General features: G+C 44.6%; 1 protein-coding gene across 7 annotated transcripts in view; it reads right to left on the reverse strand.

The window, feature by feature from the left end:
* The window catches only part of BIRC6 (baculoviral IAP repeat containing 6), a 397,034-nt gene that overhangs the window by 312,481 nt on the left and 65,983 nt on the right, over nucleotides 1–18,570 (reverse strand). For all 7 annotated transcript variants that reach the window (XM_077283020.1, XM_077283019.1, XM_077283017.1 and 4 more), the window contains exons 11-12: nucleotides 13,816–13,965; nucleotides 13,458–13,683 (exon numbers count right to left, since the gene is read on the reverse strand). In XM_077283020.1, coding sequence (XP_077139135.1) covers nucleotides 13,458–13,683; nucleotides 13,816–13,965 — 376 coding nt within the window. The remainder of the gene's footprint in view (nucleotides 1–13,457; nucleotides 13,684–13,815; nucleotides 13,966–18,570) is intronic.

The following is an 18,570-nucleotide window of genomic DNA, read 5'->3' on the forward strand; positions in this document are numbered from 1 at the left end:
TGAAGTGTTGGTGAGCTGTCCCGGGTTTTTTTTAAATTATTATTGTGTAGCACAAAAACACTGAGCATGTTTTATTCTAATCTGATTTTGAAGACATGCTCAGTCTCTTATGGTGCTCAACTATGGATTTGTAACTTTCACGGATGTGTGGATAGATCTATGAAAATCTATTGGTCTGTGTGCCATTGAAGAATAATAAAAAAATAAATCAGGCAGCACACGAAGGTGTGAATGTTGCATAAGGGGTTAATCTGCAAGAAAACAAACACTTGCTGTATTGGTATGTTTACATGGAGGTTAAGGGTATGTGCACACGTTCAGGATTATTCGTGTTTTTTTCGAGATAAAAATGCGATGAAAACGCATAAAACACGCATACATATGCATCCTATCATTTAGAATGCATTCCGCAATTTTTGTGCACATGGTGGGGTTTTTTCCGCGAAAAAAACGCATCGTGGTAAAAAAAAAGCAGCATGTTCATTAATTTTGCTGATTTTTCGCATTTTTCCCGCTATTTAATGCATTGGGAAAAAACGCGGAAAAAAACGCAAGAAATCCTGAACGTGTGCACATAGCATAAATCCACAGTGAGGGTTTTTTTTATGCGTGTTAATCTTATTAATCTCAAATGGAAAAAATTCTGTATAAATGCTGGATGAGTTGACATGCTGCATTAAAACAAGCAAAAAAATAAATTATATATATATATATATATATATATATATATATATATATATATATATATATATATATATATATATATATATATATATATATACCGTATATACTCGAGTATAAGCCGAGATTTTCAGCCCAAATTTTTGGGCTGAAAGTGCCCCCTCGGCTTATACTCGAGTCACGGTCGGCGGTGGGGTCGGCGGGTGAGGGGGAGAGGGCGCTGAGGCATACTCACCTAGTCCCGGCGATCCTGTCGCTCCCCCTGCCCGTCCCACGGTCTCCGGGTGCAGCAGCCTCTTCCCCTGAGCGGTCACGTGGGACCGCTCATTAGAGAAATGAATAGGCTGCTCCACCTCCCATAGGGGCGGAGCCGCCTATTCATTTCTCTAATGAAGCGGTGCCGGTGACCGCTGATAGAGGAAGAGGCTGCGGCACCGAAGACCAGCTGTCCGGGGGAAGGAGCGGGACGCCGGGAGCAGGTAAGTATCGCATATTCACCGGTCCTCGTTCCACACGCCGGGCGCTGTCTCCATCTTCCCGGCGTCTCTCTCTCTCCTCACTGACTGTGCAGGTCAGAGGGCGCGATGACGCATATAGTGTGCGCGCCGCCCTCTGCCTGATCAGTCAGTGCAGGGAGACGCCGGGAAGATGGCGCCGAGGAGCTGCAAGAGAGGTGAGTATGTGTTTTTTTATTTTTATTGCAGCAGCAGCACAGCTATGGGGCAATAATGGACGGTGCAGAGCACTATATGGCACAGCTATGGGGCAATAATGGTGCAGAGCACTATATGGCACAGCTATGGGGCAATAATGGTGCAGAGCACTATATGGCACAGCTATGGGGCAATAATGGTGCAGAGCACTATATGGCACAGCTATGGGGCAATGGTGCAGAGCACTGTATGGCACAGCTATGGGGCAATAATGGTGCAGAGCACTATATGGCACAGCTATGGGGCAATAATGGTGCAGAGCACTGTATGGCACAGCTATGGGGCAATAATGGTGCAGAGCACTATATGGCACAGCTATGGGGCAATAATGGTGCAGAGCACTGTATGGCACAGCTATGGGGCAATAATGGTGCAGAGCACTATATGGCACAGCTATGGGGCAATGGTGCAGAGCACTGTATGGCACAGCTATGGGGCAATAATGGTGCAGAGCACTATATGGCACAGCTATGGGGCAATGGTGCAGAGCACTGTATGGCACAGCTATGGGGCAACGGTGCAGAGCACTATATGGCACAGCTATGGGGCAGTAATGGTGCAGAGCACTATATGGCACAGCTATGGGGCAGTAATGGTGCAGAGCACTATATGGCACAGCTATGGGGCAATAATGGTGCAGAGCACTATATGGCACAGCTATGGGGCAATAATGGTGCAGAGCACTATATGGCACAGCTATGGGGCAATAATGAACGGTGCAGAGCACTATATGGCACAGCTATGGGGCAATAATGGTGCAGAGCACTATATGGCACAGCTATGGGGCCATAATGAACAGTATGGAGCATCTATTTTTATTTTTGTAATTCACCGGTAGCTGCTGCATTTTCCACCCTAGGCTTATACTCGAGTCAATAAGTTTTCCCAGTTTTTTGTGGCAAAATTAGGGGGGTCGGCTTATACTCGGGTCGGCTTATACTCGAGTATATACGGTATATAATATATATATATATATATATATATATATATATATATATATATATATATATATATATATATATATATATATATATATATATATATATACACATACATACATATACAGTGGGGCAAAAAAGTATTTAGTCATTCAGCAATAGTGCAAGTTCCACCACTTAAAAAGATGAGAGGCGTCTGTAATTTACATCATAGGTAGACCTCAACTATGGGAGACAAACTGAGAAATAAAAATCCAGAAAATCACATTGTCTGTTTTTTTATCATTTTATTTGCATATTATGGTGGCAAATAAGTATTTGGTCAGAAACAAAATTTCATCTCAATACTTTGTAATATATCCTTTGTTGGCAATGACAGAGGTCAAACGTTTTCTGTAAGTCTTCACAAGGTTGCCACACACTGTTGTTGGTATGTTGGCCCATTCCTCCATGCAGGTCTCCTCTAGAGCAGTGATGTTTTTGGCTTTTCGCTTGGCAACACGGACTTTCAACTCCCTCCAAAGGTTTTCTATAGGGTTGAGATCTGGAGACTGGCTAGGCCACTCCAGGACCTTGAAATGTTTCTTACGAAGCCACTCCTTCGTTGCCCTGGCGGTGTGCTTTGGATCATTGTCATGTTGAAAGACCCAGCCACGTTTCATCTTCAATGCCCTTGCTGATGGAAGGAGGTTTGCACTCAAAATCTCACGATACATGGCCCCATTCATTCTTTCATGTACCCGGATCAGTCGTTCTGGCCCCTTTGGAGGAAAAAGAATACTGAGTTGCATCCATTAAACACCATACCTACTGTAAAGCATGGTGGTGGAAACATCATGCTTTGGGGCTGTTTCTCTGCAAACACGACAAGTTGTGTTTCTACCAAACAGTTCCAGTTTGGTTTCATCAGACCATAGGACATTCTCCCAAAACTCCTCTGGATCATCCAAATGCTCTCTAGCAAACTTCAGACGGGCCCGGACATGTACTGGCTTAAGCAGTGGGACACGTCTGGCACTGCAGGATCTGAGTCCATGGTGGCGTAGTGTGTTACTTATGGTAGGCCTTGTTACATTGGTTCCAGCTCTCTGCAGTTCATTCACTAGGTCCCCCCGCGTGGTTCTGGGATTTTTGCTCACCGTTCTTGTGATCATTCTGACCCCACGGGGTGGGATTTTGCGTGGAGCCCCAGATCGAGGGAGATTATCAGTGGTCTTGAATGTCTTCCATTTTCTAATTATTGCTCCCACTGTTGATTTCTTCACTCCAAGCTGGTTGGCTATTGCAGATTCAGTCTTCCCAGCCTGGTGCAGGGCTGCAATTTTGTTTCTGGTGTCCTTTGACAGCTCTTTGGTCTTCACCATAGTGGAGTTTGGAGTCAGACTGTTTGAGGGTGTGCACAGGTGTCTTTTTATACTGATAACAAGTTTAAACAGGTGCCATTACTACAGGTAATGAGTGGAGGAAAGAGGAGACTCTTAAAGAAGAAGTTACAGGTCTGTGAGAGCCAGAAATCTTGATTGTTTGTTTCTGACCAAATACTTATTTTCCACCATAATATGCAAATAAAATGATAAAAAAACAGACAATGTGATTTTCTGGATTTTTATTTCTCAGGTTGTCTCCCATAGTTGAGGTCTACCTATAATGTAAATTACAGACGCCTCTCATCTTTTTAAGTGGTGGAACTTGCACTATTGCTGAATGACTAAATACTTTTTTGCCCCACTGTATATATATATCTTACCGATAACGGTATTTCTCTGAGCCCTTGACGGCACCACGGAGAGAGGGGATCCGCCCACCAAGGACAGGAAACCTACAGATAAAAAGGCGGTACCTCTCTCCTGCATCAGTTGTTTACTAGAGAACGATGGGAGACTATGAATAGAGACTTATTTTTAACTTTACTTAATTGAGATACCGCGTGACTATTTATACTATTAGCATAAGGCACTATATTAATGTGCACACCCAAGAAGTGAAGGGAGGGAATGTACGGGTGCCGTCATGGGCTCAGAGAAAAACCGTTATCGGTAAGAACTGTATTTTTCTCTGACGCCCATGACGGCACCATGGAGAGATTTGCACATTAGGGAGGGACCACCGCTTCCAGAACCCTTTTACCAAAGGTAAGGTCCAAGGAGGAGATAAGGTCCAATCTATAGTGCCTATAGAAAGTGGACTGTGAAGACCAGGTAGCAGCTTTACATATCTGCTCAATCGAAGCTCCGGCCTTCTCATACCAAGAGGTTGCTACTGCTCTCGTTGAGTGCGCCTTGATATTTCCCGGGACGGGTATGCCACTCGATGAGTATGACAGGCTGATGGCCTCTGTGATCCATCTTGCCAGGGTGCCCTTAGATGCTTTCTTCCCCTTCTGGGGACCCTGAAAACATACAAAGAGAGAGGCATCCTCCCTACTCTCCCTAGTGGCTTCTATGTAATGCATCAGGCATCTCCTTACATCCAATGTATGTAATGACTCTTCCTCTTTGTTTTTCGGATTAGGACAGAAGGAGGGAAGAGATATTTCTTGCGTCCTATGGAAATGGGATGCCACTTTTGGGAGATATGCCGGGTCAGTTTTTAGGACAACCCTATCATCGAGGAATTGCGTGAAAGGGGGGTTAGCGGATAGGGCCTGGATGTCACTGACCCTACGTGCAGAAGTGAGAGCAACGAGCAAGGAAGTTTTAAGGGATAAGATTTTAATTGGAGCATCAGCTAAGGGTTCAAAGGGAGGTTTAGATAATGCTCTAAGGACTAAATTTAAATCCCACTGAGGGGAAATTTTCACAGGTAGAGGCCTTGATCTACCGGCTGCTTTGATGAATCTAGAAATCCATCGATTTCCTGCTAAACCATAGTTAAATAAAGCTCCTAAAGCCGCTACATGGACTTTCAAGGTGCTTGTGACCAGACCCATCTCTAACCCATTCTGCAGAAACTCAAGTATGGCTTTAAGCGAGACGCCCTCCCCTATTTTGGCACCTGAAGATGAAAGGAATTTTTTCCATACTTTCCCATATTGTTTGGTTGTAACAGGTTTTCTACTTTGTAGCAGTGTAGATACCAGCCCCGGAGAAAACCCCCTGTTTTCTAGTAACTCCCTTTCAAATGCCAAGCTGTCAAGTGCAAACTTGCCACCTGAGGATGATGAACTGGGCCCTGGGAGAGGAAGTTTGGGAGATCCGGTAGTACCCATGGATCAGAGATGGACATCCTCATCATCCAGGAAAACCAAGGCCTCTTCGGCCTGAACGGGCCTATTAAGATTATGTGAGCCCCGTCCTCCCGAATCTTCCTCAGCACTGCCGGAATCAGAGCAATAGGGGGAAAGGCATAAGCTAGTTGATGGTGCCAGGGAATCAGGAACGCATCTAGAGAAACAGGGCTCCCCAAAGGCGTCATTGAGCAAAAGGTGTCCACTTTTTTGTTTAGATGGTTTGCGAAAAGGTCTATGTTTGGTGTGCCCCATTTTACTGAGATCTGAGAGAACACTGATTGATTTAGTTCCTATTCTCCCTGTTTCAAGCGAGAACGACTTAGGTAATCTGCTCTGTAGTTGTCCACCCTTTTTATATGAAGGCCCGATAGGGATTGAAGGTTGGTTTCGGCTATGTGGAAGATTGATTTGGTTATCTCCATCAGACTCAGAGAACGGGTACCCCCCTGGTGATTTAGATACGCTATCACCACTTTGTTGTCCGACATAACTCTGACATGGTGAGACCGAAGGGGACCCAGGAACTCTAATAGTGCAAACTTGACTGCCAGCAGTTCCTTCATATTGGAGGACACCTTTTTCAGATGTGGTGGCCAAGCCCCCTGAGCTAACAGGTCGTTCAGGTGTGCCCCCCACCCGCTGGGACTCGCATCTGTTGTTACTATCCGTGAGACTGGAGTTACCCACGGGATTCCTTGAGAAAGATTGTCTTGCGATGTCCACCAACTTAGTGACTGAATTGTGTTTGGAGATAAATTGAGCCGACTTTCTAAATTCCCTTTTTAGAGAGACTTCTTCTGACAAGATTTGCCATTGAAGCTCCCTTGAGTGTAACTGAGCCCATTGGACTCCAGGGATGCAGGCCGTCATGGATCCCAAGAGGGACATTGCTTGGCGGAGGGTTATGGAGGGGGTGTCTCGTCTTTTGGATACTAGTCTTATGATGTTTTGAATTTTTTCCTCTGGAAGACGGCATTCTTGTTTTATAGAGTCCAGAGGAAGGCCCAGGTACTCCTGGATTTTGCATGGTAACAATCTGGATTTTTTTTAAGTTCACTATCCAGCCCAGATTTTCTAGTGAATGTCTGATTGTCTTCAGTTGTTCCTCGCAGTGTTGCGGAGAGGAACCGATTATCAAAAAGTTGTCGAGGTATGGCACTATCAGAGTATCTTGTTCCCTCAGGCGAGCCATTACCTCTGCAACTAATTTTGTGAAGACCCGTGGGGCTATAGCCAGCCCGAAGGGAAGGGCTAAGAACTGAAAATGGTATATCACCCCCCTGATGTAGACTGCTTTTCTGAGGAATTTTTGGTAATCTTTGTGGATAGTAGGCTTCCTTTAGATCCAGGACTACCATGAAACACAGTGGAAACAACATTTTTATCGAGGTTTTTATTGCTTCCATTTTGAATGACTGAATTTCCAGGAATTTGTTTAGACTCCTCAGATTTATAATCGTCCTGAAAGAACCGTCCGGTTTCTTCCTCAGGAACAGAGGAGAGTAATATCCTTGCCCTTTTTCTTGTAGGGGAACTTCCATGAGAACCCCTTTGCTTACTAGTCCCATGACTTCTTTTTCCAATGCTAGCTGTTCTTCCTCAGAAGACCTTAGCGATGTCGTCATAAAGAAGGGGCGAGGGGATTTTTGGAATTTCAGCTTCAGTCCTGATTTTATTATATTCAAAACCCAAGGACTGCTGGTAATTTTCTCCCAGGCCGAGAGGAAGAGGGACAACCTTCCCCCCACCTGGGGCAAGCATTCATTGGGCAGGTTTTTTGTTGTCGTTAGGGTTTCTATTGAATATGAACCCCTTGTTTTTGTTTCGCTTGTCTTCCCACTTATCTTGATTTTTTCCCGGTTTCCTTCGAAAGAACCTCTTGCTCCGAAAGGGCCTCTTGTACGAAGGGAAACCCAGGGAGGGAAAAGATTTCTTTTTATCACCAGCTTTCTCTAAGATATCATCTAGAGTGGGCCCGAATAGGAATTCTCCTTCACAGGGGATGGTATACAATTTAGACTTCGTCTGGAGATCTCCCAGCCAACATTTAAGCCAAAGGGCTCGTCTAGCGGCATTGGAAAAAACCGCCGCCCTAGCGGATAATTTGATTGAATCGGCTGAAGCGTCTGCTAAGAAGGCAGCAGCTCCACGCATAACTGGTAAAGTATTTAAGATTGAGTCGCAAGATGATTTATTTTTGAGCTGGCTTTCTAATTGGTCTAACCATATCATTAGGGAGCGGGATGTACATGCAGCCGCGACTGCCGGTTTAAGGCCTCCACCAGCTGCCTCCCATGACCCTTTAAGGAAGGCATCTGCCTTCTTGTCCATCGGGTCATTTAAGACCCCCATGTCCTCGAATGGAAGGGCATATTTTTTGGATGCCTTAGCGATGGCAACATCTAACTTAGGCGCCTTATCCCAGAAGGAGCAAGATTGGTCATCGAATGGATATTTCCTTTTTGGCGTAAGTAGTGTCTTTCTTATAGGTTTCTTCCACTCTTTCTTAATTAAAGCCTGGATTTTTTCATTAAGGGGAAAGGCCCTTCTCTTTTTTTGGTCGAGCCCCCCGAACATTATTTCCTGAACTGATCTTTTGGGGTGAGGGTCTGTCAACCCCATAGTGCTCCTGACAGCCTTAACCAGACTGTCCGTTTCTTCTAAAGGAAAGCAACTACACCCTCCAGAGGAAGACGAGGATGATGATGAAGACGAGGAGGAGGAAGAAGTAGAGGTATCTGAATCCATATCTTCCCCTGAATCACCGGACTCAGGAGACTGAGATCTGTGCTTGGTCTTCCTCCGCTTTTTCCCCCCTTTTAGAGATTTAAAAGTCTCTTCTACCTGGACTTTGATCAGGTTTTTAAGGTCCGCTGCGAACCCGGGGAGGCCCTCTGACACTGTCTGTTGGATACAAACACTGCAAAGTCTCTTTTCCCACAAAGATGGAAGATCCTCTCTACACAGGGCACATATCTTATGTTTAGATTTGCCTGTGCTTTTCTTCCCCTATAGTAAGGAAACACAAAGATAGGCCCTCACTATCACTAACTTTCACGTAGATCACTTACCACCTTATGGACCCATACAAACCGGTTGGGGATGATCCATGTCTGTTATCGGTTTATCCCTAGAGCCGGACGTTATACTGGACTCCTTGCTATGCAGCGATCCAGAACGCCCTTTGCCGGTATTGTCCTGGTGTCCCTTCTGGGGTCGTCGCTTCTGCTGCTGCTGCTGTGGGGGCGGTGGAGATACCCTGGACAGGGGAGATGCCTGTTCTGCTTCGCTCATGACTGGTGAGCGCTGGCCGGTCTCCATTGGAAGCGTCTGCCCCCAGGTGTGCTTTCATTAAATAGCGGTGGATGGCGCCATTTTTTTTTTGTTGTTCTTTTCTTACCGCGCATGCGCAGCTGTGGCGCGACATCGAGCACGAAATCTCGCGCCTGCGCAGTCTGCCGCACACGCCGAAGCAAGACGCCGAAGCGAGACCCCGGCGCGCGAGCGCAGCCTCACAGCCAGCCACGCGTGAGAAATCCCGCGCCGGCGCAGTCCGCCTAATAGCCCATGCACGCGCGCCGAACGAGAACCCCGGCGCGCGCGAGCGGTACCGCAGCCAGCCGCGCGAGCGCAGAGACCCCACGCTGCTTAAGTCCTGAGGAATCTCGCGCGTGCGCAGACGGGATCAAGATGGCGCCGCGCATCACCGCATGTTTTTGCTGGATTCCCGGAACCTCCGGGAACTACAGCCCGCAGACTTACGCAGGAGGAGCAAGATGTTGGCTCCTATCCACAGAGGGACCCCCCTTGGATACCGCTGCTGCCGGTGATCTTACCTAGAGAGGTGGCCATGATTCAGCCACCTCCCTCCGCGCACCCTAGAGGCCAACTAGCCCCAGCGGTGGCGCTTCGGGTCACCACACCAGCCGAGGCAGGGGGGCTCCCGCTGCCTGAATCGAGCTGATTGGCCCCGGAATTCCACGACGAATCTTCTTCTTAATAACGGCACCACGGAGGTTAATCTGTAGGTCTCCCATCAAGGACAGGAAACCAACTGATGCAGGAGAGAGGTACCGCCTTTTTATCTGTAGGTTTCCTGTCCTTGGTGGGCAGATCCCCTCTCTCCGTGGTGCCGTCATCGGCGTCAGAGAAATCAGCCTTCCACTACATATATACATGCACTGAGTGAAGGGAAGGCGAACTGGATTTATCACTGTTTCTATCCAATTTCTCTTCCCCCGATGCTCCATAATACACAGGAATCCATCTTACGTTGCTCCTTCTCTAACTATAGCCGGCATATAGCATGAACTTAAGCTGCGGCACAGATCATCTTTGTGTTTCCATGCTGCACACTCCTCAGACTTCCCATCACAGTGGTATTACAAGCTAAGAAGCAGGAACGATCGCACAGCTGTCACCTCTCGTGTCTCCTCTTTTCCGATAGATGGTAAGCTTGCGAGCAGTGCCCTCATTCCTCTTGGTATCTATTTTGAACCATGATTTTTGTTACGCTGTAATGTCTATTGTCTGTACAAGTCCCATCTATAATTTGTAAAGCGCTGCGGAATATGTTGGCACTATATAAATAAATTATTATTATTATTATTATTATTATTAATATTAAGACAATGAAGTGCCTCAGCCAATGCCAGGCTCCCGTTCTTAAAGGGCCGGAGCCATTAAAAAGATGGACAGGTTCGTTTTTTACCTTTAGAAATTATAAATATGTATGTAAGGTTTTATATTTTAGCTTCCTTTGACTTCACAGTTTCTCTGATGATATGCCCTCTTTAACCAATAGATATCAAATGTGTAAAATTAAATGTTTATTTCAGGAACAGAAGTACCGTAAAAGGTCTGCCTCTTTCTAGAAATGAGGAGACACCTGGGAAAACTAAGTATGTACAATACTCACAAAAAGTTAGGGATATTTGGCTTTCAGTTGAAATTTCAAGATGATCCTAAAATTCCTTCACCTTTTCAGATGAACTAATGTGACCTTCTCTAAACTTCTGAATGCCTGTGTCCAGCTATTCAATGTTTCGGTACGCTTTGTACAACTGTTTTTCTAACAAGGAGCTTAATCACAAAGTTCACAACAGGTATTTGATCCATGCTCAATACGTTTTGGGTTCAATTAGAATTGGTATTAAACAGTCGTCCTGACAATTGATTTACAGTACCTCGCCATTGTGAGGCTTCAAGCAGGATATTCTCAGACGGAAGTGGTCCCTGAGCTTAGAGTGTCACAGACTGTCACCAGCAGGGTGCAAGAGAGACTGGAAAAGTCACAGGCTGAGAAGTGGACGTCCTTTGGTCACATTCCACACTGATGACTGCTTTATTGTGAACAATGCCCTTCGGAACGGGATGATTAATGCCACACAACTCCAGGCACATTTAAAGAAGGTGAGAGGAACCCGAGTGTCAGATCACACCATGCAAAACCGTTTACATCAGCAAGTGAACCTGCAAGTGCCCCTGACCACACCACCAGGCTCACGCGTCATCATCTTCTATGGGCCAGGGAGCATCTACGCTGGACAAGGAACCATTGTGTCTCAGTGCTTTTAACTGATAAAAGTCGATTCACGCTGAGCAGAAATGATGGCCGCCAACGATGTTGGTGACGTCATGTTGAGCGCAATGCATCAGCCAATGTTATCACCAGATGAGCATTTGGTGGTGGTGGTGTTACAGTGTGGGCAGGTGTAGAGATCTACTACCCGAAGAAGGGTTTTCCCAAAATGTGTGTTGGGGCATTGGGGTTTACACAGTGGGACATGGGTAAGAAATTATATCTTTTAGGTCAGGTCTGTGTTTATGGATGTGTATGACACTAGCACAATATCTAGCATAATTATATCCATGTGCACTTGCTGTGTGGTGTGATGGGCACAGGTACTTTGTTATCATCGTAACTCTCTTTACTCTATAAGGTGTTTATTACACAGTGCTGTGCACACACATATATGTACTCATTGGGCTTCATGCCCATACTAATTACTAGTTTATTATATTCCATGTACCCATTGAGTGTCCGCACTTTTTCTTTTCAGCTCATTCTGCTAACCTCACTTAACTTGTATATAGGAAACAGTTCTCCGACATGCTGGTACTAACAGCATGGCTTCTTTATCATGTTTGTTAAATGTGTGATTCAATAAAATTCTAACCTTTTTTACCAATATTTTGGAGCTGTACTGACTCATTTGGCTCTTGGTAGAATATCTATAAAATATCACTGTAGCGTGAACTTTTTAAGTTTTCCATAAATTTGAAAAGAAAGCCAAATATCTTTAACAATTTCTGAGTAGTGTATATAAATTTTCTAGGACAAGTATAGCGTTTAATTCAGGGTGGATAAAAATCAATGTTTTTTAAAAAAAATCAAAAAAATCGGATTTTTTTTATTTAAATCGGATTTTTTTGATTTAAATCGGATTTTTTTCAATAAACTGCTTTTTGAGGAAAATATTTTACCATCCAAAGGTTCTTCCATCATGAGATAAAGCTGAGTTGTTTAACTCAGTAGAATAAAGGCTGTATATGTGTAACATTCACAATGCCATGCTCTTCCAGAGGTTTCTGTAGGATGCTGACTATCCAACAAGTTTGGGCATGTCAACTGAATGGAAAAAGAAACTAAACCAAAAGTGAAACCAAGCTAGAAGTGTGGAATTAAAGGGGCAGTATGAACAAAATGTGGAGGCTATTAATAGTTTATACAATTAAGACATGCTGCTTTTAAACACCTACCTATTGCCATATAGTAAAACAAAAAAAGATTTTTACTTACTTTGGGGTCCCCCCCTCACCCTGGCTTTAGATCGTTGCCCCTAGTTTCGTCCGTGTAACTATGGGCGCACATGCGCACTGCTCTCACTTCTCATTTTAATCGTGATTTATATTAAAAAAAACCTTTTGATTTAAATCAGTGATTTAAATCATGATTAAAATCATGATTTAAATCGATCCGATTTAAATAGAAAAAAATCTTTTGATTTAAATCGTGATTTAAATCATGATTTAAATCGGCGTGATTTAAATCAATCCACCCTGGTTTAATTTACCGTATATTACTATTATTTTTTTATTTAAAAGAAATTCTACCATTTACTTTTTTTAATCCAGTTCTTTAGCAACATATTTTTTAAAAAATGTATTCCCGTACTATTACAATAAAATTACTGCGACTTAACCCTGAAAGAATTAAATAAAAACAAGGTCTGTGGAGTCTGTGTCCATTTTGGTGGAGTCTGAGTTGGAGTCTGAAAAATGGACAGATTCCGACTCCTAAAATATATAATACATTGGGTACAGTAGTACAATGCAGGATGTGCTGTGAATTTTTCCATAAGAATTTGGGAAAGTTATGAAAGGTCCTATAAATGTCTGTTCTGTTCCTGCCCTAAGGATCTGAGCTCTTCGTTGAGATGAATCTGTGCTGCACTTTATGTACATGCTCAGTAGTGAGGCAGTGCTGTGGGGTCGGAGTGGAGATGAATCTGTGCTGCACTTTATGTACATGCTCAGTGACCAGTGCTGTGGGGTCGGAGTGGAGATGAATCTGTGCTGCACTTTATGTACATGCTCAGTAGTGAGGCCGTGCTGTGGAGTCGGAGTGGAGATGAATCTGTGCTGCACTTTATGTACATGCTGAGTAGTGAGGCAGGGCTGTGGGGTCAGAGTGGAGATGAATCTGTGCTGCACTTTATGTACATGCTCAGTAGTGAGGCAGGGCTGTAGGGCCGCTGTTGTGGAGTCGGAGTCTCAGTCGGAAGTCAGTGAAATTGAGGAGCTGGAGGTTTGGCTTACCGACTCCATAGCCCTGTAAGAACTGTTACATTATCTAATATTTAACTTTACAGGTCTTTTCAAAGCAGTACAAACCTGTCATTCTGTAATTTCCAGGTACGAGTGTGCTGGGCGGCATCTCCGTGGTGCTGCTGGTGTAAATGTTGTGGATGCCGCCTCTGTTGTTGCTCCTGTTGAACTTCCACCCAGCAGGGTGGCACAGTTGCAGAAAACCTTGGTATGAGAGTCTCAAAACGAGTTAGTTCAACTAAGCATGTCAGCATTTCCAAGGAGAATGGCTGCTCCACTAAGAGGTCCACACCTGAGGGGGAAATGCCAAAATCTATAAAAATATTCACTTAACAGTTAAAACTGTATTTGAGCAGACAAAACCACACTGATGCCTTAAAGACCACGCACAAGAAGTGATACATTTTTATAGATGTGCACTTACCTGTAATGCAAGGACTTGAAGGGTTAGACATTGGCTTGATACCTTCTGTTAACTGCTCCACAGCTTTTGTCAACGACCCATCGACAAGGATATCAGTCTCATCTAGATCGTCACACGTTCCTCCAATTTGAAGAAAATGAAGTTCCCCGCCTGGAAGAAATGAGGAAGTGATCTAAGTTGCAGGTGTCACAAACTGGCAATTGGGGCAGTAAAAAGATGTGGCCAAATCTCACTAAATAACACTGCGCAACAAATTTCAGGGAAGTTCTTGTCCCCAGAAAAAATTGTATTGTATCTTATAGATTTTGATATGCTGATTATGTGCTCCAAAAGTTGTATCACGTAAGGTTTTTAACCCCTTCATTTAAGCACTTTTTAAAAAAAAACATTTGGCATGCTTCAATAGCCTCCATAGCAATCTGCTATCAACAACCATAGAGGTCTCGAGGAGACCTCTGGTTGTGATGGCAACGCAGCGATGACCCCAGATCACATGGTGGGCGTCCGGAAGTGCATTTAAATGCCCGCTGTCAGGGTTTGACAGAGGCATTTAACTACTTAATAGTCGTGGGCGAATCACGATTCCACTCGCGCCTATTGCGGGCACATGTCAGCTGTTAAAAACAGCTGACATGTCACGGCTTTGAGATGGGCTCACCGCCGGAGCCTGCATCAAAGCGGGGAATACTGCCAGCTGACGTACTATTCAGACAGCTGGCAGTAAGGGGTTAAGAAACAGTTTATAGGCTACATTATGACGTCCCAGACACCACATACATGTGCATCGATGTCAGTACCAAAAGCAATTGTTCAAAAGTGTTTTGCAGATGACTTTCGATTATAACACGGTTACAAAGGTTTTGTCCCTCGGACAATTTTGAGTGTGTCCGATAGATTTTTTCATGCCGATTTCAGAAATGACTTCAGATTTTTCTTATGGCTACTTTCACACTAGCGTTAACTGCATTCCGTCACAATACGTCGTTTTGCCGAAAAAACGCATCCTGCAAAAGTGTTTGCAGGATGCGTTTTTTCACCATTGATTAACATTAAGCGACGCATTGTGACGGATTGCCACACGTCGCACCCGTCGTGCGACGGATGCGTCGTGCAGTGGCGGACCGTCGGGAGCAAAAAACGTTGCTTGCAACGTTTTTTGCTCCGTCGTAAACGTCTTTTCCGACCGCGCATGCGCGGCCGGAACTCCGCCCCCACCTCCCCGCACCTCACAATGGGGCAGCGGATGCGCTGGAAAAATGCATCCGCTGCCCCCGTTGTGCGGCGGAGACAACGCTAGCGTCGGGAACGTCGGCCTGACGCACAGCGACGGGCCGAGCCCGACGCTAGTGTGAAAGTAGCCTATCACGTAAAGTTTTTGAGAAATGATACGAAACATTATAATGTTATAATTCTAAAAACACAGATTATAAACAAAAGTCATATCCAAATTGTCTCTTCAGAGAGGAACTCTAGTGCCACCTATTGGAAGTTGCAATCCTAACAGTCAATGTCGACCCTTTAACGAGCCTTGTCACATCACTTTGGGTAAAAGCCAAACCAGAATCTCAATTTGCTGACACTGTTTCGAGGTACTGCCCCTCGTCAGTGCAAAGTGGAGATCTGGTTTGGCTGAGTTAGAGGCAAGCCTGTAATTCTGCTGCATAGAGGTGATAAGAGCATCACCTTTATGTAGCAGAGGCGATCGCGCTATGGCAGTTTCTAGACTCCTATGGAGACTATTGAAGCATGGCAAAAGATCTGTATATACTCTAGTATAAGCCGAGATTTTCAGCCCATTTTTTTAGGCTGAAAGTGCCCCTCTCGGCTTATACTTGAGTCATTGTCCCAGGGGGGTCGGAGGGGGAGGGGGGTACAGCAGCTGTCACATACTCACCTGCTCCTGACGAGGTCCCTGCATCTCCAGTCTCCGGGCGCTGACAGCTTCTTCCAGTGTTGAGCGGTCACATGGTACCGCTCATTACAGTAATGAATATGGACGCGACTCCACTCCCATAGGGGTGGAGCTGCATATTCATTACTGTAATGAGCGGTACCGGTGACAGCTCAACGCTAGAAGAAGCTGTCAGCGCCCGGAAAAGACCATCAGGGAAGCTGTCAGGGACCGCGCTGGGAGCAGGTGAGTATAATGGGGAGGGTGAGCAGCATTGCGCGATATTCATTTCTCCTCGTTCCACCGCCGGGCTCCGTCTTCCGCGTCCTCTGCTGTGACACTCAGGTCAGAGGGCTCGATGATGTGGTTAGTGCACGCCCTCTCCCTGAACATTAGTGCAGAGGATGCGGAAGAGACAGCGGCGCCCGGCGGTGGAACGAGGACAGGTGAATATTGCAAGTGCCGGGGGCCTGAGCGACAAGAGGAGAGTATGTAATTTTTTTATTTTTTTTTCGCAGCAACAGCATATGGGGCAAATATCTCTATGGGGCATCTTATGGGGCCATAATCATTTGTGCAGCATTATATGGGGCAAATATCTCTATGGAGCATCTTATGGGGCCATAATCAGCATTTGTGCAGCTTTATATGGGGCAAATATCTCTATGGAGCATTTTACCTGCGGATTAACGGCGGATTTACCGCTTTTTTTTTTTGTGCGGATTTCACCTGTGGATTCCTATTGAGGAGCAGGTGTAAAACACTGCGGATTCCGCATAAAAGAATTGACATGCTGCGGAAAACACACAGCAGCGTTTCCATGCGGTATTTTCCGCAGCATGTGCACTGCGGATTTGGTTTTCCATAGGTTTACATGGTACTGTAAACCGCATGGAAAACTGCTGCGAATCCGCAGCCAAATCCACAACGTGTGCACAGACCCTCACACAGTGTAATTGTTTAACAGTTACTCTGAAAGGGACATGTCGATTCATTAGAAAAAAAAAAAACATGAAATTCTGACACTCGCCTGACGAAAATGTGGGACAAGCCTAGCAAACATTGACTGATAATAAAAACGGTTTAAACTGCTTAACGACCTAGGCCGCATGCAGATGGCTCGAGAGTGGAGGAGCCTGCTCCATACCAGGCAGGCACCGGCTGTGTAACAGCAGCAACCAAAGTCAGCTCGGCATTCACCTGATGCAATGGTGGGAAATCGATGGGTTACCATGACTGACAAGAGCCTGCTGAATTATATACTGAAAACTGTGATATTACAGTATATAATACAAGCAATTGCAGCTTCAAGTCCCTAAGGACAAAAAAAAAGTTTAAGGCTATGTGCCCACATTGCGGATTTGTGTGCGGATTTTTCCGCACCGTTTTTGAAAAATCCGCAGGTAAAACGCTGTGCGTTTTACGTGCGGATTCACCTAGGATTTACCGCGGGTTTCCTGCGTTTTTTGTGCGGATAGGGCCAGACAGACAGATGCTGCCTATGTAGCATCAATAGTAAAAAGATCTAATGTTAAAATAATTAAAAAAATAAAAAATCATTATATATTCACCGTCCGGTGCCCTTCCAGCTCCTCGAGATGCTCCGGGCCATGCATTGCGGTCTCGCGAAATGATGATGTAGCGGTCTCGCGAGACCGCTAAGTCATCTGGGTAATTTTGCAATGCATCGCTGGGAACGGAAGCTGGCGGCCGCATCACGCGCCTCAGGACAGCTTCGCTTGACGCCGGTGGGTGAGTATATAACTATTTTTTTTGTAAGCAGCTTCTGTACTGCCAAGAGGGCAGGAACGCAACATGTGAACATAGCCTTACAAAGCAGAACAGAAGCACTTCTATTAAGGGGTTTCTGCACAGGATTGCTTCTTGACTCTATAGAATAAAAACTGCAAGGACATGTGGGTTATGTTGGAGCCCACTCTACGGCCCTTGGTATGAGACTTTCCCAGAGATATAGTAGCTAGTCCGTTATTGGTCTTTTATGTAACGAGCATATTGCCTTCTTGGTTAAAGTAAATAATTAATGAGGCGCTCCATGCTTTATTCCTTTGTAATGTATGCTATTAAACTGTGATCAGCAGCTGTTTTAGTAGTAATTAAGTTCTCCGATGTATTGTACGCTTTATCCACAAAGGATATAAGGTAGTGCAGCTGGTATCAGCATGACCCAATCTACCGTGGCCTGTAACACACCGCTACGGTCCATTGGGTCTGACTGACTGGAGATGAGACTTTTTCTATTATGGAATGTTCAGATATATAAAAAAAATGATCCTGTAAAAAAACTGCCTTTGTGTGCCAGTCATTTGTAATGAAGTCTTGTGCATTGAGAGGCAGATTTTAGTTTTGTAAAAACTGATTACAGTAAAATTGGACAAGCGCAGAGTTCAGAGGTTGTCCACTACTTTTATATTGGGACGATTTCCGACATTGTTTGGGTTTTTTTTTTTTTAATGGCTTTTTCCACGAACAAAGTTAATTTTAAACAACAGATCTTCTGAATAAGTTGCACAATTCGTTGTGTTAAAAAAATAAATAAATTAATTAATTAATGTTCCAGTGCTGAGACCTTAGAAATGTGCCCCACTGTGTACTGTGTGACCGTGTAGGGACATGGTCTGATACCACAATTCCTGGGCAGGGGAGGACCCAATATAGTGTGCAGACATTACAGCATGTGAGCATTTATAAGATTACTAGATGGTGGCCCGATTCTAACGCATATATATACACATAATATATATATATTTATATATATATATACACATAATATATATATATTTATATATATATACACATAATATATATATTTATATATATATACACATAATATATATATATTTATA

The sequence above is a fragment of the Ranitomeya variabilis genome, chromosome 2, assembly GCF_051348905.1.
Source record: "Ranitomeya variabilis isolate aRanVar5 chromosome 2, aRanVar5.hap1, whole genome shotgun sequence".
Taxonomy (NCBI): Eukaryota; Metazoa; Chordata; class Amphibia; order Anura; family Dendrobatidae; genus Ranitomeya; species Ranitomeya variabilis.